The sequence below is a fragment of the Trichomycterus rosablanca genome, chromosome 26, assembly GCF_030014385.1.
Source record: "Trichomycterus rosablanca isolate fTriRos1 chromosome 26, fTriRos1.hap1, whole genome shotgun sequence".
In the NCBI taxonomy this organism is placed as follows: domain Eukaryota; kingdom Metazoa; phylum Chordata; class Actinopteri; order Siluriformes; family Trichomycteridae; genus Trichomycterus; species Trichomycterus rosablanca.
In genome coordinates, this window is record NC_086013.1 from 2,349,647 (window position 1) to 2,376,629 (window position 26,983).

The window sequence follows — 26,983 nt, forward strand, 5'->3', positions numbered from 1 at the left end:
TAATTAGACGGAACACATCATGCCGTATCTGATGCTGTTTCTTCATGCAGAACACCTCAGTGTCCCTCAGGGTCCTTCAGCCCACAACCTTTCAGTGTTATGTCAAGAAATCTAAAGTTCTACCAGAACTACAGATGTTACTGCATCAAAAACAGCTGGACACCCTGACAAACACTGGGACGCTCTTTCTAATGATTGGATCAATGTGTTGTAGCAACAACAATCACCTACAGGTGTAATTAATCAGTTATATAAAGGAAATGATATGGTTCTAATTTGCAGTAACAGTTTAGGGAAGGCCCGTTCCTGTTCCTTCATGTCTGTGCCCCCTAAGCTCTATAAAAACACGAAGAAAAGCTCTGATTTAAGAAACTGACCTCACTGTTCACAGTCAAGCTAGCTTTACATCATCGTTGTCTTGAGTATGAGGCTGCCGTGTCTTTAAGAAGGAAGAAGAACGTCTTTATTTGTTATCTATACATCTACAAATAAAATCTTTGTTCTGTAAATACCAAGTTTGTTTGGGAGCTGGGGTCATATTGCAGGGTCAGCCATTGTAAGGGCCTCGCTCAGGGACCCAATGGCTATATAGCAGAGGCTGGATTTGAACCGACGATCTCGTAACGGATAGCCCAAAGCTCCACCCACCAGGCTAAGCGTCCCATGAAATCCTTGCTCCAAAATCAATGGTCAACCTTCAGTCAATGTTAAATTAAATATGTTTGTTAAGGTGACTTCTACTGATAACCAGTCAGACGCCCATTGATAGCACTGGTTTCAGTGGTTTAACTGGGGGTTTCAAATGAAATCCCTTCTGGCATATCTCAGTTTGATAGGAACTTAAGGGCAGCGCTGCAGAAAACCCTTAACCTCCGATCAATACCACAGAGTCTTGACCGCTAGGCCGCCGCCGCCGCCCATCCTTAATGCTACAACTCTTCATTCACGCTCTTCCTCCGCACTACTCCCAGTGTATCAGGATCACAGGCAGGCACACAGTACTCATCTACTATTGTTCGATGAAGGAGACAACTCAGCAATTACAGTTACGAGGAGCGCAATTATACAGACGGGCCAGACACACACACACACATCAACACACACACACACACAATTCACTGTAAGCTTGGGGGCGTAAACAGCGAAGAACAAATCCGTCCAAACACGGTATGGAACGCTCTCGCTTTCTATCTCCAGCAGACAGATAAGCACACCCACAACCCGAATTTATTTATGCAGATATATGCCCGGCTTCTCACAGACCTCATCAAAACACATCCCGAGGCCTTTTACACGGCACAGACAGTCCAGAACGCCGTGCATACACACACACAAACACACACACATGGGAGGTGGGTTAAGGTGGAACTGAAGGCTGAGGGGTCAGTCAGGGGCGGAATCATCGTGTATGTACAGAAACCATACATAGGGAAGGTTGCTGCAAATAACAAGGCGATGCAGCCCCTAGGTGTTTCAAACAAAGCATCATCAGGAGACTGAGGTCGGGCAACAATGTAACAATGCAAGCCATAAATAGTACCGCTCTCTGGTGGAAAGCACGGCGCCTCTGTGCCAACATGCCAAACAAAAATGTATTTCTTTACATTCTAGTGGTGCAGCAGGAAACGTTCAGCCAATATTCAGCCGATCATATAGCGCATCCTCTGTCTCCTGTGTCCCCCATCTGTCAGAATGACACCACATCTGGCAACATCTGGCATTGTGAATTCACATGTATGAAGCAGTTTGTGCTCTACATGAATAATATCTTGAAATGAGACTTTATACGTCTCTATATATGAGAAAATGAAATGTATAGAACATGAGTTTCAGCCCAAAGCCTCTGTATAAGCTCCTCAGGTTGAGAATGGGTCAAAATGTCAACCATGATGCCACACAACGCCTCGCCCATCCATAAGTCCGAGACTGGCTGTTTTGGTAAGAAGTCTGGCGCTCATGTCTGTATTCTCCTCATTCATAAATGTGTATAAAGGAAGCCTGTTAGACTGACAGGTCAACAGGTCAAAACATTAGGACAGACGGTTCTCGGGATGCCAGATGACGCAAAAAAGTGCCTACCTTTATATTAAGAGAGTTAGAGGTCTAGTTCAAGTACAATAACACCATATATGGTATATATGGGAGACCAACAGATCAAAAGTTCTGCTTTCTGGTGAGTGGATGGTACCATGTAGACTAAGCGGTGCTCTACACACGCATATCATTTTGGATGGGATGACTTGTAGCGCACGTGTGAACAGAGAATTCATCAGTAGATGAGTAGAGGAGAGATAGGTGAACACTAAAACACACCTATAGAGTATTCACCTATTGAAGGGCAGCTGTGGCCTAGTGTGAAGGTACTAAACTAGTAATCAGAAGGTTACTGGTTCAAGCCCCACCACTACCTGGTTGCAACTGATGGGCCCTTCAGCAAGGCCCTTCACCCTCAATTGCTTGGATTGTATACTGTCACAGTACTGTAAGTCACTCATCAGGCTCGTTTAGTAACAGGTACGGCATTCATGTCGCCCCCTCTCTAACACAGTAGGTGGAATTTATGGGGCTCCAATCGTTATGCAGTTTATCATTATGGGAACATTTGGTTCCTATAATGTAATGAAACACACCCCCAACCTAAGCTGTTCTGCAGTGGGGGGGGGCAGATATGGCATTTTTGTCCCTCTAATCCCCTCTGGAGCCAGTGGGTGAGAACTGGCATCTAAATGAAGTGAAATAAAGAGAATATAAAGACAGAAATGGAAACATCTCCAGCCTATGCGGGCACACATTCACCCCTTAATGGGTACAAAATGGATTGTACGCATTGCCACGTATTTCTTTCTCGATGGGAACGTTTTCACATAAAACAGCCGAATCCGCCCTCCTGAGGGGAAAACCGCCTCAAATGATCACGTTTACACGAAAGAATGTACAGTCGTGACCGGGTACGTCCAGATGATGTCTTTTTGACGCTCTCAGAACCGATCGTAGAGGGATAATAAACATTAATAGCTTGTTTGTAACAGTAACTTGCACTGTAAGGACAAAAAGTATTGGAAAACCTCTTTTATTTATTGAATTCATGTATTTTAGCCACCACAATTACTAACAGGTGTAATAAATCTGTGGACAAAGCAAAAGCTCTTTAAAGACATGAAGAAAAGCTTGGTTTTAAAGAACCTATCTTGATCTCAGCACTGCTGAACAGCTCTGGGCAACATCAGAGCCCAGCCATACAAATGCTGCCATATTTTGACTGAATGGGCACAAATCCCCATACCCATATATACTTTAAAGTCTTGTGAGAAGCATTCTCAAGGGAGCGGCTGTTGATTCAGCTGAAAAGATCACATATCAGTCACTCTATTTTATTGACCACACCAGCGTCCAGCAAGCTCATGGTCAGGCGTCCGAATACTTTTGGCCATACAGTGTACATCTGATGTCCTTTTGACGCTCTCGGAACCATTCGTGGAGGGATCCACAGATCATGGTGGATTTAGAAAGGGGATTTCAGACTTTTTCTACAAGCTGCCAGCTGTGTGAGAGTGTGTGTGAGTGTGTGTGTGTGTGTGTGAGTGTGTGTGATAGATCCCCCTCCCTGACATGTGCCTTCACACTGCACCTGGCTGTCGTCTTGGAGACCAGTCTCCCCTCAGTCTGGAGCGGGAAAACGCTTCAGCACAGACTGACAGCGGGCAGGGAGATGGAGCGAGGGCGAGAGAGGTGCACGGAGAACAGGAGAGAGAGAGAGCGAGGGCGAGAGAGGTGCACGGAGAACAGGAGAGAGAGAGAGAGAGAGAGCGAGGGCGAGAGAGGTGCACGGAGAACAGGAGAGAGAGAGAGAGAGAGAGAGAGTGAGGGCGAGAGAGGTGCACGGAGAACAGGAGAGAGAGAGAGAGAGAGCGAGGGTGAGAGAGGTGCACGGAGAACAGGAGAGAGAGAGAGCGCGAGGGCGAGAGAGGTGCACGGAGAACAGGAGAGAGAGAGAGCGGGAACCTGACAGGAACCGTTTCTCAACGCAGACGGACGTGAAGACGGAGCCGGTGATGGGCAGGGCGGAGAGAGGCCGAGATGGCAGAGATACGAGGACACAATAAGGAGACCGTGAGAGAAAATAGCTTGGGGAGAGAGAGTGAGAGACACAGACGTATATAGGAGGAGAGAGAGGAGTGTGGAGGAATGGTAGCGTGATGTGAAAACAAGTCTCTCGCCATAGCGACTGTGTGTGGTCTCCTAGCAACACTGTCTCCCTCGCTTTCTATCACGTTTGCCAAGCTGCACATTAGGACTGAGGGTTTTCAGTCAGTGTGTGTGTGTGTGTGTGTGTCCTCATACTAACCCATATCAGTACTGCCAATAACACACACACACACACACACACACACTCACATCTATATACATACATGTTCTGTCTGTCAAAGGCTGCACATTAGGACTGTGTTTTCAGTCACTGTGTGTGTGTGTGTGTGTGTGTGTGTGTATTATTGCCAGTACGTATGGACACACACACACACACACACACACACACAGTTCTATATACATACATGTTCTGTGTGTCAAAGGCTGCATATTAGGATTAAGGGTTTTCAGTCAGTGGGTGTGTGTGTGTGTGTGTGTCTATACGTACTGGCAATAACACACACACACAACACACACACATCTATGTACATACATTTTCTGTTTGTCAAAGGCTACACATTAGGACTGAGGGTTTTCAGTAGTGTGTGTGTGTGTGTGTTTGTGTGTGTGTGTCCTCATACTAACTCATATCAGTACTGCCAATAACAAACACACACACACACACACACACACACACACTTTTCTATATACGCAGGGCTCTAGAGTGCGACCAATTTGGTCGCACATGCGACCTAATTTCTCAATGGTGCGACTAAAAAAAATCTCAGGTCGCACCGGTGCGACCAGGCTTCCGAAGGAAAAAAAACAGACACACATTAGGCCAATAACATGGTCTAAACCAATCAGAGATAGTGAAGGGCGGGACAATATTCTAGCGGTGATATGTAAGCAACATTCAGCTCAGCCAATCGGAATGCAGCACCAGGTTTATACATGTGCGTTCGGATGTTCTGCAGTTAATTTAGTTTTGTATATGAGACTCGCCGGATGTCCCCAGAATGGAAGTTCGGATTCTGGAGCTAGGCAGTCTAAAGTGTTGTAATGCTCACCGAAGTCCTGACTAAACAGTTAAAGTGACTCTACCCTGTTGTGTGCCTTTATTCCCACACCTCCACCACCGCACAGCAAAAGACCCGCAGCATCCCCACCGGACAGCGGCTAGGTGAGCCGACCCTCTAGTAGCAAGTGGCTAATGCTAGCGAGTAAAAGTAAAAACACAATATTTTCGTTAATAAAATATAAAAATAACTAAAAGACCATAATATATTAGAATACATGTAGTCAAAATACACAGTGAGTGCACCGCAAGCGATTTTGGGAATCTGTGTAAAAGATTCAGTAAAGCAGATAATATAATGCACTGCATTTAAGATTACACTCTAACACTCTAGAGCCCCATACACACACACACACACACACACAAACCCACACATATATATACATAAAATTTTAAATATACACACACACATAAATAGATATACTCACATACATACACATTTACTCTATTATTATAATTTTTATAAAAAATAATTGCTATAATTAGACTATAATACTATAATTAACTGTAAAGAGCATGGGAAGACCATGGCCGGCAATAGTGTATTTGTGACTGGTTCTAATACATTTTGAATTGAAAGGCTGAAAAAACCCAATGCATCTATAAAACACATTACATGCGGCGATAAATGCACTGCCCAAGTGTCCCCCTCTCCCCACTGCCTTTCAGCGGCAGGCAGTAGCAAACAGATCATCAGACGAGGCCATGTTGACCAGATTGTTAGTTAATTACAAGTCAATATTGCCTGTATGGACAGTGATAAAAAAAAAAAAAAAAAAAGTGAACCTGTGAAACTGCGGTGTTAAATGCGATGCAGTCGAAAATTTGGGTGCACCTAAATTTTGTGCTGGTGCACCTAAGAAAAAAAGTTAGACGCACCAGTGCAACCAGTGCAAAAAGTTAGTCTAGAGCCCTGATACGTACATACATGTTCTGTCTGTCAAAGGCTGCGCATTAGGACTGAGGGTTTTCAGTGTGTGTGTGTGTGTGTGTGTGTGTCCTCATACTAACCCATATCAGTACTGGCAATAATACACACACACACACACACACTTCTATATACTTACATGTTATGTCTGTCAAAGTCTGCACATTAAGACTGAGGGTTTTCAGTCACTGTGTGTGTGTGTGTGTGTGTGTGTGTGTGTGTGTGTCCTCATACTAAACCCATATCAGTACTGGCAATAATACACACACACACACACACACACACTTCTATATACTTACATGTTATGTCTGTCAAAGTCTGCACATTAAGACTGAGGGTTTTCAGTCACTGTGTGTGTGTGTGTGTGTGTGTGTCCTCATACTAAACCCATATCAGTACTGGCAATAATACACACACACACACACACACACACACTTCTATATACTTACATGTTATGTCTGTCAAAGTCTGCACATTAGGACTGAGGGTTTTCAGTCACTGTGTGTGTGTGTGTGTGTGTGTGTGTGTGTCCTCATACTAAACCCATATCAGTACTGGCAATAACACACACACACACACACGCCCGCACACACACACACACACACACACGTGTGCACACACACACACACACACACACACACACACACAGACACATAAATCTATGTACATACACATTCTGTCTGTCAAAATCTATACTAGATTGCAAAAATGCCTAAGCATCTATCAATTCATTCATTTATATTCATTTTCCACTGTTTTCTTTCTGATCAGGGTCACTGTGGGCCCGGGGCCACCAGGAAACACAGAGCCAGGGCAGCAGTCGTCGCAAATGAATGTTTTTTGGAAGGTTGAAGTAAACCAGAGTACCCTGAGGAACCCCATGGAAAGAACATACTAGTGTATTAGCAAATACTAGTGTAACGTGAGGGCGGGGCTAAGCATGACCATCTATCCTTACTCAAAACAAGTCAAGCCAAATAAAGGCTAAAGGTAAAAACACATTAGGGAAGGACATAAATTAGTGTAGTTTTCTGTCAAATATGTGAACATTTGTTTATTTTCCACATACACTGGACGCCCTGGTCTGGTTTGCAAATTCCTGCCTGTTTGCCCGCGTGTGGTACCCTGTGTGCTGGCGTGTGCTCTCCGGGCTGTGATTTGAATTTGGATTTGAATTTTTTGGTTATCGCTTCGTGTTTACTTTGACCTGCCTATAAGCTTCGTAATAAGCATTAATAGCTTGTTTGGAACAGTAGCGTGCACTGTAGGGACAAAAGTATTGGGACACCCCTTGTAATTATTGAATTCATGTGTTTGAGCCACCACAATTACTAACAGGTGTAATAAATTTGTTGACAAAGCAAAAGCTCTTTAAAGACATGAAGAAAAGGCCACTTTGAAGCTTTAGTGCCCAGCCATACAAATGCTGCCATGTTTTGACTGAATGGGCACAAATTCCCATACCCATATATACTCTAACGTCTTGTGAGAAGCCCTCTCAAAGGAGCGGCTGTTGATCCAGCTGAAAAGATCACATATCAGTCACTCTATTTTAATACCACTTGTTTTTTAAATTGGACGTCCGGCAAGCTCATGGTCAGGCATCCAAATACTTTTGGCCATACAGTGTACGTCTGATGTACTGAATATCAAATGCGAAGACATTATGGACTAAATCAAATCAGACAACAAACCCACTACATGGCCAAAATATGTAGCCACCCTTAAACTCGTTGGACATTCCATTAATATGGAGTTGGCGCTCTATTTGAGGCTACAACAGGCTCACTTCTGCTGGGAATGTATTCTTAAGATTTTGAATCGATGCCCTTTCAGTAAAAATCTAAGCTCATACCCTGATTCTGTGTGAAAAGGCTTCGTCTGCAATCAATGTTTCATTATCTGCGCTTGCTGCAGCAGCTTTGAGGTGATTATTGTCCGGCTTTGCCTCCCTCAGACCCGACCAATTAAGTCTGAACCCAATTAAGCTGGGTTCTTGTTTAATTCTAACCTGGCGCAGTGATTTATGACCTTTTGACTGGATCTAGAACAACACAGTGCGCATGTGCACGCTTCATGACCGCAGTACATATGAGAACATGCGTTCATCCCCCTGGAGTATTGTGTGTACGTGTGTGAGGCTGCAGCAGAACGTGTGTGTGTGTGTGTGTTTGTGTGTTGGAAACGTATGACTGTGTACAGGAAGGAGGGGTCACTGCAGATCTCGGCCTCCTCGGCCACGCAAACAGAAAGCCGTGGACAGCGGGCAAAGAAAAATAGGGCAACAAAACACTCCTGAACCAATACAAGTGAGAGAAGTGTGTGTGGGTGTGTGTGTGGGTGTTTATAACCTTGGTCTTACTCGCCGAGACTGAATAGAAACATCTAGTTTGAAAATGTCACGTACCAGCTCGGTGTAAAACCCACTAGAGTAAGAGGACCTGGTCGCACCCCCCCTAGCGCAACAAACAGTGACAGGTGTGTGTAAGCTTGAGCTTGTGTAAATGCCTGTGAATGCCAACATTTTCAGGACGTCAGATCATGTGACGCTGATCCGGCCGTGCCCGTATCACGGGGGCATTCCTGGGCTCGGGCTGTGGGGCAAACGGTCCCTTAAAATAATGTCCACTCGTGCTTACATTAAAAATCGATGGACGATTCAGAGGGTATCTGAGGAGAAGTGGGTCAAAATTGAACCACAGTGCTGCAAAATGTCTTGGGTCAGTGGTAGCCTTGTTGTTAGAGCTTTGGGCCATTAATCAGAAGGTTGTGGGTTAGAATCCCGGCTCAGCTGTGAAAAAACTGAACCTTGGCCAATAGGTGTGGTCAACCATATATTTTACTTAACTAGCAACCCCCCAACTGTTGTTTCTACCTCCTTTTAGGGGTCCAAGTATTAATTAGGATGGTCAGATGGTCCTACTGTACTTCGAACCATGCCTGCGCTTTGCCCCCAGCTTCCAAAGCCCTGGATTAGCATGATCTGCCCACATGCTCCTTTTCCCTTCCATAAACGTGCGTTTGTTGCATTTCTATGCTTATTAATACACAATTTTTATTCATATTCATGAGTGCACAGTTTAGAGTCATGGTGTGTGTGGACGCAGCGTGTTGGACACCCCCCAGAGCTCTGTGCATGCCAGTCAGGCGTGCCAAGCCATGCCTCGTCCAACCGCGCCCTCAGGAAACACGTATTTCGTTTTGATGAGGCTAAAACACCTGAATTGAAAGATAAACGGCATAAATCACCCCGACACGGTCTCACACACGTGCACAAACGCACACACACACACACACACACACACGTGTAGGTACTGCGGCAAGCTGCTGGGAGGAGGCCGGTACTGACCTCAAACCTACTTCTCACAGGTACGAGAGAGAGAAAGAGAGAGAGAGAGAGAGAGAGAGAGAGAGAGATTATAATATATTATATTATAAAGCAATGGCTGTATCATCACTCGATTCTGCAAGCCGACAGAAAACACTCCCGCCGTTTCCTCCTTCCATCCCTCTTCCTCTTCCCTCTCTCGCTCTCCGCATGCACTGAAGCACTCGTTGACCCCCCTTTCCCTTCTTTTTCGGCTCTCTCCCCTCCCCTGTCTCCCTGCTCCGTCCTTGGCTTCGCCGCGATTCACTGTACTCAGCAGTAAGCAAGGTGACTCGCTGCATGCCATGCACATGAAGCAGCAGACAGTCGCAGGGCCGCGCATGCAACCTGCTCACGCATGCACACGGGTCGCTCTAAATATACATATAAATATACACCGATCAGCCATAACATTAAAACCACCTCCTTATTTCTACACTCACTGTCCATTTTATCAGCTCCACTTACCATATAGAAGCACTTTGTAGTTCTACAATTACTGACTGTAGTCCATCTGTTTCTCTGCACGCTTTGTTAGCCCCCTTTCATGCTGTTCTTCAATGGTCAGGACCCCCACAGGACCACCACAGAGCAGGTATTATTTAGGTGGTGGATCATTCTCAGCACTGCAGTGACACTGGCATGGTGGTGGTGTGTTAGTGTGTGTTGTGCTGGTATGAGTGGATCAGACACAGCAGCACTGCTGGAGTTTTTAAATACCGTGTCCACTCACTGTCCACTCTATTAGACACTCCTACCTAGTCGCTCCACCTTGTAGATGTAAAGTCAGAGACGATCGCTCATCTATCGCTGCTGTTTAAGTCGGTCATCTTCTAGACCTTCATCAGTGGTCACAGGACGCTGCCCATGGTGCGCTGTTGGCTGGATGTTTTTGGTTGGTGGACTATTCTCAGTCCAGCAGGGACAGTGAGTGTGTCTGATCCACTCATACCAGCACAACACACACTAACACACCACCACCACGTCAGTGTCACTGCAGTGCTGAGAATGATCCACCACCTAAATAATACCTGCTCTGTGGTGGTCCTGTGGGGGTCCTGACCATTGAAAAACAGCATGAAAGGGGGTAACAAAGCATGTAGAGAAACAGATGGACTACAGTCAGTAATTGTAGAACTACAAAGTGCTTCTATATGGTAAGTGGAGCTGATAAAATGGACAGTGAGTGTAGAAACAAGGAGGTGGTTTTAATGTTATGGCTGATCGGTGTAAATACTTTGCGTCTGTTATTGCGTTTCAGATCGTTATGTGATTTCAATTAAAGGGACCTTGATTAGAAAGCGAACGCAGCATTCGGCGCCAAATGCTAAGCAATACACGATTCAATCTGCAGCATTTAGCGGCTACAGGAGCGCTGAGATTATTTTCTAAATGTAATAGTACCGCATTTATAGTTATTAATAAACGTCTAGAGGTGCTACTGCTCTGATTTATGATGTAATAAATCAGCAATCAATAGCAATGCAGCTTTTGTTTATTACATCTAACCTAGCAGACATTAGCAAACAGCAAGCAAACTCTCACAGGAAGAAATAATATTATTATATTTATTATATTCCACACACATTAGATAAGTTTTGAAGCTAGGTAGCTTAGCAAATATGCTACATAATATGACTGGATATCATCTGTAATGCTTAATATTAGCTAATCTTTGAATCTAGAGAGTTATTAGCGGGTATGCCACATTATATGACTGGATATCATCTGTAGCTAAAAAGCTAAATAAATAGCTGTGAAATGCTACCACATTTATTGCTATTAATACATTTCTAGAAGTGCTACTGCTCTGATTTATGTCATAAATCAGCAATCAATAGCAATGCAGCTGTTGTTTATTACATCTAACTGAAGACATTAGCAAACAGCAAGCAAACCCTGTCTGGGTGAAATGAGTGAGATTTTAGTATCAAAATCTTCATTATATTTATTAGATTATTATATTCCACACACATTAGTTAAGTTTTGAAGCTAGGTAGCTTAGCAGATATGCTACATTACATGACTAGCTAATATTAAGCATTACAGATGATATCCAATCTTTGAAACTAGGTAGTTATTAGCAGGTATGCTACATTATATGACTGGATATCATCTGTAATGCTTAATATTAGCTCATTTTTGAAGCTAGGTAGGTATTAGCAGGTATGCTACATACATTATATGACTGGATATCATCTGTAATGCTCAATATTAGCTCATTTTTAAGCTAGGTAGGTATTAGCAGGTATGTTACATACGTTATATGACTGGATATCATCTGTAGCTAACCAGCTAAATAAATAGCTGTAAAATATTAAGATAAAACGTTCTTTCTTGAGTTAAACATGGCTGCTAATAGGATTGGGTTTGCTTCATAAAAGAAATAAAACCACTATATAAGTACACTATATGGCCAAAAGTATTTGGACACCTGATCGTGAGCTTGTTGGACATCTGATTTAAAAAAAACTAATGCTAATAAAACAGAGCGACTTTTATGTGATCATTTCAGCTAGAATAACAGTCGCTCCTTTTTGTGAGAAGGCTTAATGCAAGACTTTGCAGTATGTCTGTGGGAATTTGTGCCTGGTTAGTCAAAAGGAGACAGCATTGGTATAGCTGGGCACTGATGTTGGTCAGTGGTGCTGAGATCAGGCCACTGGAGTTTCTTTAAACTGAGCTTTTCTTCATGTGCACAGGGGAACAGTCATGCTGGAATAGGAAAGGACCTTCCCTAAACCATTGCTCCAACTGTTGCTTTATATAACTGATTCATTACACCAAGCAGTTTAGAAGTTGTTCTGGCTGCTATGGCACATTGGAAGAGGTATCCCAAAACTTTTGCCCATATAGTGTATTAATTGAAAACGTCCCTCACACGGGGCACCATTAAGCACGTGTGAGGAAGCACAAACACGCCGCGGTAAACAATACAGTACGCCGTTACTCCGAGGCGTATTCCAAAAGCGGATTTAGCCTGCAGCTCTGATTATTCCTCCCCACATAGTGAGAGAAGCGGGCGTGTGTGAGGACACCGGTGCAGAGTTCGTATAAGGACAAGCTTACGCCGGGACGACAGCGGCAAAAAATAAATCAGAGAGCTCGAGGCGGGAAAGAGGCGCTGCCCGTCTAACAACCCACACGCTACACGCTAGCAAACACAACTGATTCTATCTTTTTACGCTAAGCTTGTTAGGCGCGACGGTTATGCGGCAGATCTAGGAACTTTGCACTTCTTCTATATCCATTCAAACTCTATTAATAACCACGCCGGCGATTTCACTGGGAGGGGAGAAGTGTACGTTTCTAATGTGACTGCAGTGATTCACACTCTCAACTCTCTATTATTATTATTATTATTATTATTATATACTGTATATTTTAATGCTTTTTCTTCCTTTTTCTCCCAATTTTTAACACGTCCCATTTTTACCCAATTGCATTACACTTCTTCTCTGGTACTGGTGCTGACCCCTGCCCTGATTGAAGAGACAGAACTGACAGAACCGAACTCCGACACGTGTGCAGTACCTGACTGCATCTTTTCACCTGCATGTGGTGTATTCATATGCATATCAGCCTTGTGCACGGAGAGCCACACCCTGATCAGCATTATTCCTCATCAATCAGCCAGCAGAGGTCCGTATCCGACTCCCTTCCTGGATGAACAGCCAAACGTTGTTCATACAGCCGCCCAGCCCAGCCGGAGGGCAGAATTATTATTATTATTAGTATTATTAGAGTGCAACAGTGGTTCGGTGGGTAGCACTGTCACCTCACAGCAAGAAGGTTCTGGGTTTGATTCCCAGGTAAATCAGTCTGGGTCCTTTCCATGTGGAGTTTGCATGTTCTCCCCGTGTCTGTGTGGGTTTCCTCCAGTCCAAAGACGTTCCAGTGAGGTGATTTGGAGATACAAAATTGCCTTAAGTGTGGATGTGTGTGTTCTGTGATGGACTGGTGACCTGTCTAGAGTGTTTCCTGGCTTTCACCCAGTAAGACGGACCCACTGCGACCCAGATCAGGATAAAGCAGTTGTGAAATGAAACAGTGACAAAAAATGAAAAAATGAACAATGAATAAATGAGTTTTGGACACTTTTTTCCCCTCATATTATCAAAAGTCATCAGTTAAAAGAAAACCATCAGCGGCATTCGGACCACTCTTTAGGAACCTCCGCTTTATAATCACTGAACATTTAATAAATGCTGAAATAAAAGAAGTATAAATTAAAATAATAACAGCTTCAGAAACACAACTTCACATCCTTCATTTTTTATATTAATTTTCTCCTTTTCATCGAGCGAGCTGATAGATCCTCAGGTGTAACTGAATCTGCACTGTGGGAATTAAATTCTTACTCCGCTGCTTGGGAAAAAAACACAACAAGCTTCTCGTTTTAGCAATTTTCTACCAAACTGATGTGATTTTCTCATCGCTGCTCTCTCTCCCTCGTGCCGGTACTCTCTCACTATAAACCTCTAATTCAGTTATGAATCTATTAATCACTCTTAATGTTGATATTTCTCTCTGGTGTTCAGCGTGTGGACGAGATGTGAAAAATCTACACTTAGTTCTAGACTCTATTTATTAGGAACACCTTACTTAAGAAAAGCTTTAGTTAATGGTATAATCATCGCTCTGAATGTGCTTATGGCTCAGTCGTCCACACAAAAGCACATTTTTTACATTTTTAAGCAACGGGTGTGGCTGAAACACCTGATCTGGATTGTTAGGTGTTGTATAATCATTTGCATGGCGCAACAAATAAATTTTACCTTCTTAATTGACTGAAATTCTGTTTTTGTTTTTATTTATGGGTTTTCTCCTTTTTTCTCCCAATTTCCTCCCATAATTTAGTCGTATCCAATTACCCTGATTGCGTTACGCTTCACCTCTAACGATACATCCCTCCACTGCTGACTGAGGAGTCTTGCAACTGACACACGCCCCCTCCGACATGTACCAACTGCCTCTTTTCACTTGCACGAGGCGAGTTCATATGCGGATCAGCCTTGTGTCACAGACTGATCAGCATTATTTACCAGCTCTGCCAGCAGAGGTCAGAATTACACCAGTTATGAGGAACCCTGATTCGGCTTTGTCCTACCCTTATGAACAACAGCCAATCACTGTTCAAGTAGCCACCCAGTCCAGCCGATTTTTCTGCTGGGAACCCCGATCGCGTCCAAGGGGGGTATTTTTTGCCTGACACATGCTCCCTCTGGCTTGTGCTCAGTCCACCGACGTCTTCTTGTTCGCACGTACTTCAGTAGATTCAAACGTGATCTCTGCGTTCCTTCATGTGTACAGGCACCTCGGGATACTAACCAAAGTCCTTACACAGCAAAGACCGCACCCACTTTACAGTCCGGTCTTTCCCCACCCTGTCTGCTGCAGGCACTGCCAATAGTGCTTGCGCGGGGCGCCCAGCCAACCAGCAGCAGAGCTGAGATTCAGACTCAGGAAAGCGGAAAATCCCTCTGTGCCACCTGAGCACTAACATTCACGTGTCCAGAATTGTGGCCACATCTCTCATGAGGGTGGCCACGCCTTGCCTACACCCCTGAAAGTAGGCGAACGCTATACTATTCCTTTAAAGCAAGAACACTCAGATCAGTCTTGTACCTCTCCTCCCTTTCCCTCATCTCTCAGTCTTTCCCCATCAATATTACCGATCGTTTCCTGCTGCTTTGCTTTCCACCAGCCCCTCCGTCCCTGAATTAGCGATCCTGCTCTCTCGACCACGCTTACTTTACGTTTCTTCGTCTATCCTGAACTCTGAACGCACCACATATCCATGCTGAAGGGATAGCTGGTGGAAGAGACGGACTGAGAATGATGAATGATAACGATGAGGATACTGCAGACGTGTGTGTGTGTGTGTGTGTGGCACTGGAATCCAGTACCGCCATGCCTCCAGTCATCCGCCAACTCAGAAATCAATGGTTACTCCTGGATACATGCAGTGAACGAGTGCACAACCCACAATCCTTAGCAGAAGCTGATACACACACACACACACACACACACACATACTTGGACACACTAAGGCATGCATGCAGACACACACACCCACACACACACACCACTGCATAATCAGTTTTGATTCATTGTCCATTGCTTGGACACATGGCCATTATGTCTAAATAGTAAACGTGATTTATGTGCATTTATAATGTAATAATATAGACGTTTATAAATTGAATTATTAAAATGTACTTTACTGGTCGCTTGGATGGTACCTATAAGCGGATATACATACGTACCACATGACCCCATCACATTTCTGTTTTGTTTTTGCATGTTCCTCATTTTCTCTCCTCATTAAATAAAGTCTTGTTCACAACTTGTACCACATGCAGGAGCAGAAAGGAAACCGGAGTGCCCAAATGAAAACCACATGAACCTCCAGGTCCCCAGGACTCATACCGATGTGCAGCATGTTGCCCCCTGGTCCTGGTTTCAGTACTTGTATATAGTATTTGTTTAGAGCTGAAATGACAATAAAGACTCTCTTGAACACTTGAACTTGAACTCTTGGACATTGGGGTGGACCAAACCCACTTGGGGAAGGAGGGGGTGTCCTGCCATTCTAATACATTCCTGCCATACCAGCTGCTGATTGGAACATCGATGTTCCTAACATTACACAATGTTTATTTTTACATTAGTATATTAGGGGGGTATTTTGAGCATATCTGAATATCGAGGGACATGCCCCTGCCCCCCCCCCCCCCCCCGCCCCATATATATACCTTGCATGGTATGCCAATCCTTACACGTAGTATTTAGGAATAGCCAGTCCACATTCTGCATGCATTTGGCAAGATGTTGATCCAAAGCCCACCTTAGGGAGGATTCCAGGCACTCAGAGAGCATAAGAACCCAAAAAGCGTGTCCACAGCACAGTGTGTCCCAGCACCCATAACTACAACCGAAACAGATTCAAACAGACACCATTTATCCCCATTAAGGTGCAGCTGTTGCATCCCCAAGCCTCATAATGGGGCCTTTAAATAAAAATGGCTCTACTTGGAACTATAAAGCATCCAAAACCCCTCAAAGCACAAAAAGTTCCACCTAGCACCTTGAACGCCCTTCAGGTATCTATGGGTCAAACCTTTCGGGGCACCAGAAAAAGTGTTCTTAAAGGTGAAATGGACACTGTGATAATACATTGAAAGGCAACACACTCCTCCACACTTGGACATTAGTAGAACATCTGAGGAGAACTCCTTATTGACTGGAGGTGAGATCCGAACCCTGGTCCTGAACACCTCTTATCTCTGTGCGGCACCCATTCTACCAGCTGCGCCACCCAAAACAAACACAAACAAGAGAAATGTGTGGCATTGCCCTTAGCTATACACAAAAAAACGTGTCGTAAATCAGTGCTGAATAAAAACGTGTGTAAAGTCAATTCCACCGAGACGGCTCATGTTGCCAGATCCTCCTCCAGCACCTCCCTCCCTTCACTCCACCACTGATGTTTGTAACCGTATTTTCATACACAAATCGATGGCGAACCGGCTCGTATTACACCACAAGGACCACGGCGGCAATAAAAACGTCCCTAGGTGTTTTTATTCCTAACGCCGATTAATGAAATGAAGAGATGATGAGATGATGGGATGATGAAACGCTGAGATGATGCGCGGATGCTGACTTACACACACTTAAGGCCAAACATCACACAGCAGCAAAATGCAAACAGGACAATTCAAAGCTTACCCTGGTAAGCTTCTCGAATCAGAAAAATAGTCCCTTTTAAAAAAATAATGAATGATAAAATTAATAATAAAAACAGACTGAAGGATGGAGCGTCTGTCGGTTCGGCGTCTGTCGGTTCGGCGCTTCTTGTAAACAACAGTCCTTCTGCGCTCCGGTATCCGCGCTGCACTTGACGCAGGAAAAAAATCCCACACGGAGGAAAAGCACCAGATAAACCAGACGAATTAAGACCCGACTGTGATCACTAAACGAATTCCTGTGCGCATTTATTCTTTTTTTCACCACCGCAGCGGCAGAACCAGCGGATGTGTCACCGGAGATATTTGCATGGACATGAATATTAATGTCGCAGTTCTTCTGTAAGGAGAAGCACCTGGTTCGGTTCGGCCTCTATTTGAACATCTACCCCCTGATAATCCCCTGCATCCAGGGACTTACCTCGTCTCCATCATCCCGGTCTGCGTCCGTACGTCGGTCCACCAGCCGCTCGGTGTTCAAAGCGTCAGGAGAAACCGCGCAGACGCGCCGAAACTGCCCAAACCGAGCTGACACGAGCGCGCGTGCGTGTGTGTGAATGCGTGTGTGTGTGTGTGTGTGTGTGTGTGTGCGTGTGTGCGCGCCAACAAGGTGCGCTTCTAAACACCCCGAGATGTCAATCGGTCCACCTTGATTCCACGATTACATGCACACGCATGCACGCACACGTTTGCGCGCGCACACGCACACCGAGGGCATGTCTAGACGCCTCGTGATGTCAGACGGTCTATTTTTATTTTTTGGTCAGGAACGCGCGCGCACGGCCGGTACCTCGACTGAACCCCATTCATAAGACGGAATCCCAAAATTCTGATAAGCAGATAACGAGTCCATTCAGTTATGCGTTCATCTTTTACATGATCCTGGTCACGCTGGGTCCATCGCCCGTCCACAGCATCACATGACAGCCCTTAATCACTCACTAATAATTACACCTGTACCGGGGCAGTTCAACCTGCTCGTTTCTGCTCAGGGTCAACGTGAGTGAGTCCAGCATCAACCGGACTCACCGGGCGCAAGGCAGGAACACACCCTGGACACAGATCCCAACAGCAACTGTACTCTGCACACATTCACTTACACTTAAAGACACACAGAGAACATGCAAAACTCAGAGACAGAGACCGAAGGTGAAAATCAAACTTGGGTGACTGGGTCCACAGCCAAGCAGGCTTTTTATTACCATGCTGATAATAATAATAATAATAATAATAATAATAATAATAACAATAACACTAATACAATAATAATAATAATAATAATAATAATAATAAGAACAATAATAATAAAACTAATAACAACAATAATAATAACAATAATAATAATAACACATAATAACAATAATAATAACAATAATAATAATAACAATAATAATAACAACAATAATAATAACACTAATAATAACAATAATAATAACAATGCTACTACTACTACTACTACTACTACTACTAATAATAATAATAATAATAACACTAATAACAATAATAGTAATAATAATAATAATAACACTAATAATAACAATAACAATAATACTACTACTACTACTACTACTAATAATAATAATAACAATAACAATAACAATAATAATAATAATAATAATAAAAACAATAATAATAATAATGGGCTGTTATGCTGTAAAGAAGCCCCAAAGCTAATAAATATTCTCCCAGCATAAAGCATCAGTTTGGGTTTTTACCTGTTTATTGTAGCCTACATTTTATTAGGAGCAATTAGCCGTATTTATATGGACACTGAGAAGTCACTAGCTTTAGTCAAACATGACGAGGAATTAGAAGGCCATGCCACAACATGTATAGGTAAACAACATGGAACTTTCTACGCCACCAAATGAATCATCTAAATGTTTTTATGAGGTTCTGGGGTGGTTAAAGACATTCTTGCGTTGTGCGCAGTGTTTCATGGTGGGCCCAGTGTGCCCGAACCACCACAACCCTGACCAGAGTGAGGTGTTTAGTGAAATGCATGGATTAATGGTGACTGTCAGGTTAATACAAAGCAAACTGAGCGTGCTCGTAATTTTAGCCATTATAGTTCAGCCTGAGAGGATTGGTGGGAAACCATAAATTGTTTACAGTGCATACTCCAGTAATTATTACAGGTTAGTCCATACTTAACAGACTGTAATAGCGCTTTTAGGAGCCTATTAGGCCACATAATGTGCGCTCACAGAGACAGAGAGATAAAAACACAGGCACGGGTGTGATGAGAAGCTGCAGCGCCCCCTGCTGTCAGCTTTATTACATACAACTGAACTACAACACGATGGTGAGAAAACGTAATTAGTGTGATTGCAGTTAATGATGTACAGCTGTTGGGTACACACACCCGCTCTTTTTTACCCATTTTTTGCCCCATTCACTTAGAGATATCAGCGCCGTTTCAAACCTAAAACGGCAGTCCTGTTTATGACACCTTGGCTTGTATACAACTTTTGGATACGCACACCCGCTCACCAGCCACACCCGTTTTTTGGGCCACATTTACTTCCATTCATTTTTTGAAATTTTGAGATATTGACGTGGTTTCAACTATAAATCCTCCTGTTGATGACACCATGACTTGTATACAACTTTTGGGTACACACACCCGCCACGCCCGTTTTTTTTTTTTTTTGGCCCATTTACTTCCATTCTTTTTTTAAATTTTGAGATATCAATGCCATCCCAATTGTAAATCATAAGGCCCGTTAATGACACCACGACTTGTATAAAACTTTTGGATACGCCCACCCGCTCACCCACCACACCGATTTTTTGGCCCCATTCACTTCCATTTATTTGTTGAAATTTTGAGACATTGCCGCCAGTCAGTCCTGTTTATGACACTGCGGCTTGTATACAGCTTTAGGGTACACACACCCGCTCACCTGCCACGCCCATTTTCCCCACATTCACTTCCATTTATTGTTTTTTAATTTCGAGATATCAACACTGTCCCAATTGTAAATTGTTTCGAGATATTGACGCGGTTTCAGCTCTAAATCGTTTGGCCCGTTGATGACACTGATTTGTATACAACTCTAGTATACGCACACTCGCTCACCCACCACGCCCGTTTTGCCTCATTTTCTTCTGCTGGGCTGCAATCACACTTGCATTTTCTTCAGTGAATGCATATCTAGTTTTTTCTGTTATTGCACAAGTGTCTTACTTCAGATTATTACACAAAACATGTGACACAAAGAGAACTTAATTTAACATTTTGGCACATTTTCTAAACCAAATTGTGTTAAATCTACGTGTTCTTGCTTGCGAGGGTACTTTTTATGCTTTATTTTAATGAAGCAAGCTTAGACACACACACACACACACACACACACACACTTGGACGCGGTACAGTAGGCCAATCTGTTTACAGAAGAGATAGAGAAATCCTTGCGACACGGTGTCATAATTTCAGCACTGTGATGAAACCGTGCGTTGCTTGAACGTGGAGTATAAAGGTCATGACGGACAGTTAACCGGGTGCACACCGGTCCTGTGTGTCCATCTTATCTGCTGCACATGGATCAAAGTGCAAGAGGCGCGCGGGGACGGTAACGAGCGTTCAGATGCACGAGCAGTGAGGCGCTCAACAGACCTGCTGCAATGACCGTCGGCCGAGGAGATTTAAACGGTGCAGGTGAATAGAACCTCATGTTTATAGTCTTTTTACTTCTCTTTTATTGTGTATTTTACTCCACGTCTTACTTCTCTGTGCCCTTATTCTGTTTCTGAATTCCTTCCAGTTCTAGTTTGTTGGTCTTTGACAAAATTCAACACTAAGCTTCACCTTCATGACAGTCTTGAGATTTTAATGGTTCAGTCGTTGAGTTTTCCAGTTGTCAATAACTGGATTCCAAATCAAACGTTTATTTGGGGGTTTCTGAATATATGGCATTAACTGGAGTCATAAATATACAATGTACTGCCTTTTAATCCTCTGCTACTGATTATGATTAGTTGTAGACTTCTTTTTGCTCATATAAACAGGACTAGTTTGACTGTGGGTGGCACGGTGGCTCGGTGGGTAGCACTGTCGCCTCACAGCAGGAAGGTCCTGGGTTTGATCCTCAGGTGGGGCGGTCCGGGTCCTTTCTGTGCAGAGTTTGCATGTTCTCCCCGTGCCGGCGTGGGTTTCCTCTGGGAGCTCCGGTTTCCTCCCACAGTCCAAAAACATGCAGTCTTGTTAATTGGAGACACTGAATTGCTCTATAGGTGAATGGGTGTGTATGAGGACGTGTGTCTGCGCCCCCCGTCCAGGGTGTTACTGTGTGCCTTGCGCCCATTGAAAAGCTGGGAGAGGCTCCAGCACCCCCCCCCCCCCCCCCTTCCCGTGACCCTGATTGGATAAGGGGTTAAGAAAGTGAGTGAGTGAGTTTGACTGTATCTATTAAAACGAGCCACAAGATATACAATGGCAAACCCAACCCATCAGGGTTATCCCAGGTCTCAGCTTCCAGGCAACACACCAACACACCCCTTCTCACGTTCTGTTGATTTAATTTACAGCCGTGTTTAAAATCCTTTCATTTAATTTAATATTGTTCTTATACTTTTTTTAAATACTTTTTTAGTTGCAGAGCTTAAGAAAGAAGAACAGAAATCACAATGGAAGCTGTTTATAGAGGATATAAGTGTCTTACAGCTGGTGTTGAGCTTCTTGTTCATGGGTGAGATATTCACGTAACACACACACCCCACACACCCCCCACACATCGACACACTTTGCTTCAGGTCATTTTTGTTGGCCGAGTTCTTGAAGGACTAAGAGGTCAGAGGTCAGTTGATCTCACCTAGAAGAAAATCTATAATGGATTTTATTGCCAAAAGAATGTGGACAACATGCTTGTTGGACATTCCTCTCCAAAACCACAGGCATTATATATTGAGTTGTCTAAACTTTGCAACCATAACAGGTCCAGTCTCAGCAGGAGTCTGTCTGTCTGTCTGTCTGTCTGTCTGGTTGCTCTCTGGGCAAAAGGCCAAAGCCAGAGGAAGGGAATGTCAAATAGGGTCACAACCACGACTCCTGCAGTCTGGTCAAGGTGGAAATATTGTTCTTTCAACAATACTTCAGTGTGAAATTCTGGCCTGGCCTGGCTTGTAATCATTGTTCTAATTCATGCCAACGTTGTGTGATAGGGTTGAGGTCAGGGTTCTGAGCAGGCCACTGGAAATATCCAGGCCAAACTTCATAAACTACGTTCTTACAGACCTTGCTGTGTGCACAATGCCTTCACCAAACGGTTGCCACAAAACATTCAGCTATGGGAAACACTTAAACTCAGTAATTAGGACGGGTGTCCACATACTTTTGGCCACATTTTGTACATACTCTGTATTTTTCTCTCCTGTTTAGAAATCATTTGTTATTATGTAATGCTAAACTCTGATGGTTCGACCCCATTCGTGTGTGTTTGTGCAGGTTTATCATGTCTGCTGCTGATGCTCTACCTGATGTTCACGTCTCTGTGGCCAATCCCAACTCTGTACTTCACCTGGCAGATCTATGACTGGCAAACACCACACAGAGGTTTTTATACCCACTTTTCCATCACACAATCACCTGCTTTTGTATTTGCCTTTGCATCCAAATGGTTAATGCTCAATGGCAATCTTTGGCTGCCATATGATGCCCTAGCTTGCCAAGAAGGCCCACAGGTTAGCTTTTTTAATATGAGAAAACGCTGTATGCATCTTGACCCCAGTAAGGAATGTCTCTTCACAGAGAGCTTCAGCACTTAAGATGGGCCACGCTAATCCACAGGATAACGTATTGGACTCTAGGCTCAGATGTGAGGCCATTCAATGGTTGTGGGTTTGAGTCCCACTAGTGTCAGAGATACAAAAGGGCAACGATAGCCTGGTGGGTAGAGATTTGGGCTATTAATTGAAAGGTTGAGAGTTTGAATCTCAGCTCTGCCATGCTGCCACTGTTGGGCCCTTGAGCAAGGCCCTTAACCCTCTCATCTCCAGAAGCGCCATACAATGGCTAAGCCTGTGGTCATACCCCGCTTTCAAACAAGCAGGGATAAGCAGTGATCACCTTCTCATGATTCATGGGTGATTATTAGTGTAGACACCAGTATAAACGGCCCAATATAGATGACAAATCTCAGATTGCCACCCTGCACTGCTGGTAGTTCCACCAGTGGTACAAATTCCAACACAACACACACACACACACAACCACGGCTGCTCCACACTTCCTCATTTCTCTACATTATGCATGTTTTTGTTTGTGCAACTCATCCCGGACTAAAGGCTTCAGTTCAAAGGTCACTGATAAACAGCAGTTCATTACGATTGATAAAATGTTATGCCTTAAGCCAGATGTTGTACAGTTCAAGGTGCATTAAACAGATAATAATACATGAACAAACACAAAGAAAGTGGAGAAACATGATTGGTGCAGATGTTTCCAAAATGCTGGGCAGCCCCAGTTTACCTCGCTTTTTAATCAATACATCAAAACGCCAACAGATTTACAAGAGGGTTTATTATCAAGGCTTTAGTCTCAGACTGCTCAGCTGTAACCTTTCCTTGAGAGCATACGTTAGCGTAGCCTGTGCTACAAAAGGCTTGCGACACACTTCCTTCAATCAAATTGCGTTATCATCTCCAGACATTTTGACATATTTGGAATTTTAAGAATGAAATACTGACCAGTGCAGCTTTACTGACCGCATCCTTGTGTGTTTTTACCAGGTGGTAGAAGAACTGAGTTTGTGAGGAGCTGGGCAGTATGGAAACACTTTAAAGAGTACTTCCCAGTAAAGGTAATCCATCCTTAAAATCAAACAAAACTTTTCATCAAAATTATTGATGCTCTTCTATCTCTGTGTGGTAGCTGGTGAAGACAGCAGAACTGAACCCTGATAAGAACTACATTTTGGGTTGCCACCCACATGGCATCATGAGCATGGGCGCGTTCTCCTGCTTCAGTACGGAGGCCGGTGGCTTCCCGCAGGCTTTCCCGGGAATGCGCGCCTCGCTGGCCATACTGGCCGGAGTCTTCCGCATGCCGATATTCAGAGAATACATCCTGTTCGCAGGTCAGTGTGTAGACGCAAACTATATGGCCAAAAATATCTGGAACACCTTCTAATAACTGAGTTCTGGTTCTTTCAACTTTGCCCCTGTTTACAGAGCAAAATCTATAAAGACGTGGTTTCATGACTTTGGTGTGTAGGAACTTTGGGAGGAATTACAATTTTGATTACTAGCAAGATCTTTTTGTCCAGTAAAGCACAAATGCAATTTTGACTTAACTGACTCAAATTTACACAGACAACTTCAAGATTGGATGTAAAGCCTTCCTAAAAAAGTATCTACACTTGAATCTTAAAAAATCCTTATTAATTCCAATGGATTTGAAAAGATATGTCCAACAAGATCATGTGCTGTTGGGAATCCCAGGTGTCCACATACTTTTGGCTGTATAATAAATGTTGATTAATAAGAAAAGATGGTACCAGATTTGTTCAGCGCCAAACTATAATCTTGTTCCAACAAGGTTTCAGCAGATTTATGTTCTTAAGACCGTTGTACAGTGTCAAACCTTTTAGCTACTATGTAAAAACTATTTTCTCCTGCCTAGAAAACAATCTAACTTCCGCCGTGACTGAACGGTCTAGCAAATCATTTTTCTCTCAGGTCTGCTGCCGGTGAATAAGCAAAGTCTGGAGTACATGCTGAGCAAAGCTGGGGTGGGTAACGCCGTGGTCATCATCATCGGAGGAGCCGAGGAGTCGCTGGCATCCTCTCCCGGAGTGAACACCGTGGTCATGAAGCAGAGGAAGGGCTTCGTTCGACTCGCTCTGGAGAACGGGTGAGAGAATTAAACAGGATATACGTGAATAAACATGAATTCAACCAGTGGGTGGGAAAACTAGGGGTTTTAAAGGGATTGGGAATTCTCCACAGGCATTGGGAACCTTGTCGGAAGTTGTTCCATGAAGTACCAGGAGTCGAGATAGAAATTTGGCTCCCACATTCAGATGGCACAGAGGTTTATTATAGCACAATAGACATGATTGGTTATGTCTAAGCTCTGACTGTATATCAATTTTGTACCTCTTATACTTATTTCTAAATGCTCATTTGCATTGACTACATTTCCCATGTACCCTTTCTGCATCCTCAGGGCCGACCTGGTTCCAGTCTATTCGTTCGGGGAAAACGAGCTCTTCCCACAGGTGCTGCTGTCCGAGGGCAGCGTGGGTCGCAAGCTTCAGGCTCTGTTCAAGCAGGTGATGGGTTTCGCCCCATGCCTCTTTACCGGGGGGCGCTGGCTGCTCCTTCCCTACAGGAGACCGATCATTACAGTGGGTGAGTGCAGAACCGAACCTAATGTGATGAAGTGAATGCCCTCTTTCTGATTGCCAGCTGAAAGAAGCTGATAAAATATAGCAGGCTGAAACAGTTCTAGGAGCTCTAGGACTCCACCAAATCTAAGTAAGAGTCAGTATTTTCATGGAATGTATTTATCTAGCCTGCTATTTCTTTAAGGATTAAAAGACAACTCATCCAGGCAGTCAGAACAGACCTCCAAAATACATTTAAACAACCGCAGATGTTGACATTATGAATGTAAGGTCATCTGTCTATGAGCTGAGGCTAAAGCAGCAGAAAAAGAATCCCTGCCATGGCGTAACCCAAAATAAAAATATACACTTAAATTTTTAAGTAACTGTTTCTACTTTTCCTATGATTTATTTTTAACACCGGTATAAACAGGGTACATTTTTAATTAACAATCCACATCTGTTTGTGTCTCGTAGTTGGCAGTCCCATCTCTGTCCCACACGTTCCTGTTCCGTCTGAAGAGCAGGTGGATCACTACCACAAACTGTACATGGAGTCTCTGTCCAAACTCTTCCACGCACACAAAACCAGCTCGGGACTGGCCGACACCCACCAGCTACGCATCATCTAATCAACGCACACCAGTATGGACAGATTTTAGGACTAAAAGTGCCTTCGCAACAAACGTTTATGTATATAGAACAGATGTACGCCTCACCAGCTCGTGAGCGGGTTAGTCTTATCTACTTAGCGTTATAACAATTCCAGTCTGTACGTGGCTTTATAGTGCAGACGATCTGCATCATGCTCATTTTAAATGCGCAAGAATTGAGATTGAAAAATACAGGAACAAAATGAAATTGTGATGGTTTAATCTGTACGGTTTATCAAACACAAAAGTCTGACTGTTAGGAATCTGTAGGTGACGGCAAATCCAGTCTTACTTCATGTTAATACTGTAATGTGACAATTATTTAATGTAAATAATCGATGCTTTTGAACTTTGGTCTGGATGGACGGCAAAATGGATCCTTGACCAGATCAAGCCTGTAAAAAGACATTTATGCTTGGGAGGACTGAAGATAGAAAACAGAAGAGGACGGCCAGTAACAGGATAGATGGATACCATTGGAGGACCAAGGAACAAGCCTACTGACCAAACATCTGGAAAAACACCATCCACATGGTCGCCAGGAGCCTTGACATGACAGCACTGAATTACAATAAGAACAATAAACTAATAATAATAGATTCTGATCTTTTTAATGAACTTCATTTTTAACCGTAATTCCATTTGACAATCATCATGGACATTGAGGTCACTAGGCCCATCACTAGAGCTAAACGTAAAATATCCTTCAGGAATCTTCAATATATCTCTCCCTCTGCTTTCTCAGATTCTCTTG

The 26,983-nt window shown here is 43.7% G+C and overlaps 2 protein-coding genes across 2 annotated transcripts in view; one reads left to right on the plus strand and one right to left on the minus strand.

Moving 5' to 3' along the window:
* The window catches only part of LOC134303588 (neuronal tyrosine-phosphorylated phosphoinositide-3-kinase adapter 1), a 33,928-nt gene extending 16,169 nt beyond the window's left edge, over nucleotides 1-17,759 (minus strand). Inside the window, exon 1 of the mRNA XM_062989039.1 lies at nucleotides 17,671-17,759. The gene's annotated coding sequence lies outside the window, so the exon portion shown is untranslated. The remainder of the gene's footprint in view (nucleotides 1-17,670) is intronic.
* Nucleotides 17,760-20,765: 3,006 nt separating this feature from the next.
* mogat3b (monoacylglycerol O-acyltransferase 3b) lies at nucleotides 20,766-26,828 on the plus strand. Its single transcript, XM_062988203.1, has 8 exons — nucleotides 20,766-20,910; nucleotides 21,845-21,940; nucleotides 22,696-22,803; nucleotides 23,979-24,049; nucleotides 24,121-24,325; nucleotides 24,927-25,101; nucleotides 25,417-25,601; nucleotides 26,054-26,828. Exons 1-8 carry the CDS (start codon nucleotides 20,877-20,879, stop codon nucleotides 26,206-26,208), a joined length of 1,029 nt encoding a protein of 342 aa, XP_062844273.1. The 5' UTR covers nucleotides 20,766-20,876; the 3' UTR covers nucleotides 26,209-26,828.
* The last annotated feature ends 155 nt before the right edge of the window (nucleotides 26,829-26,983 follow it).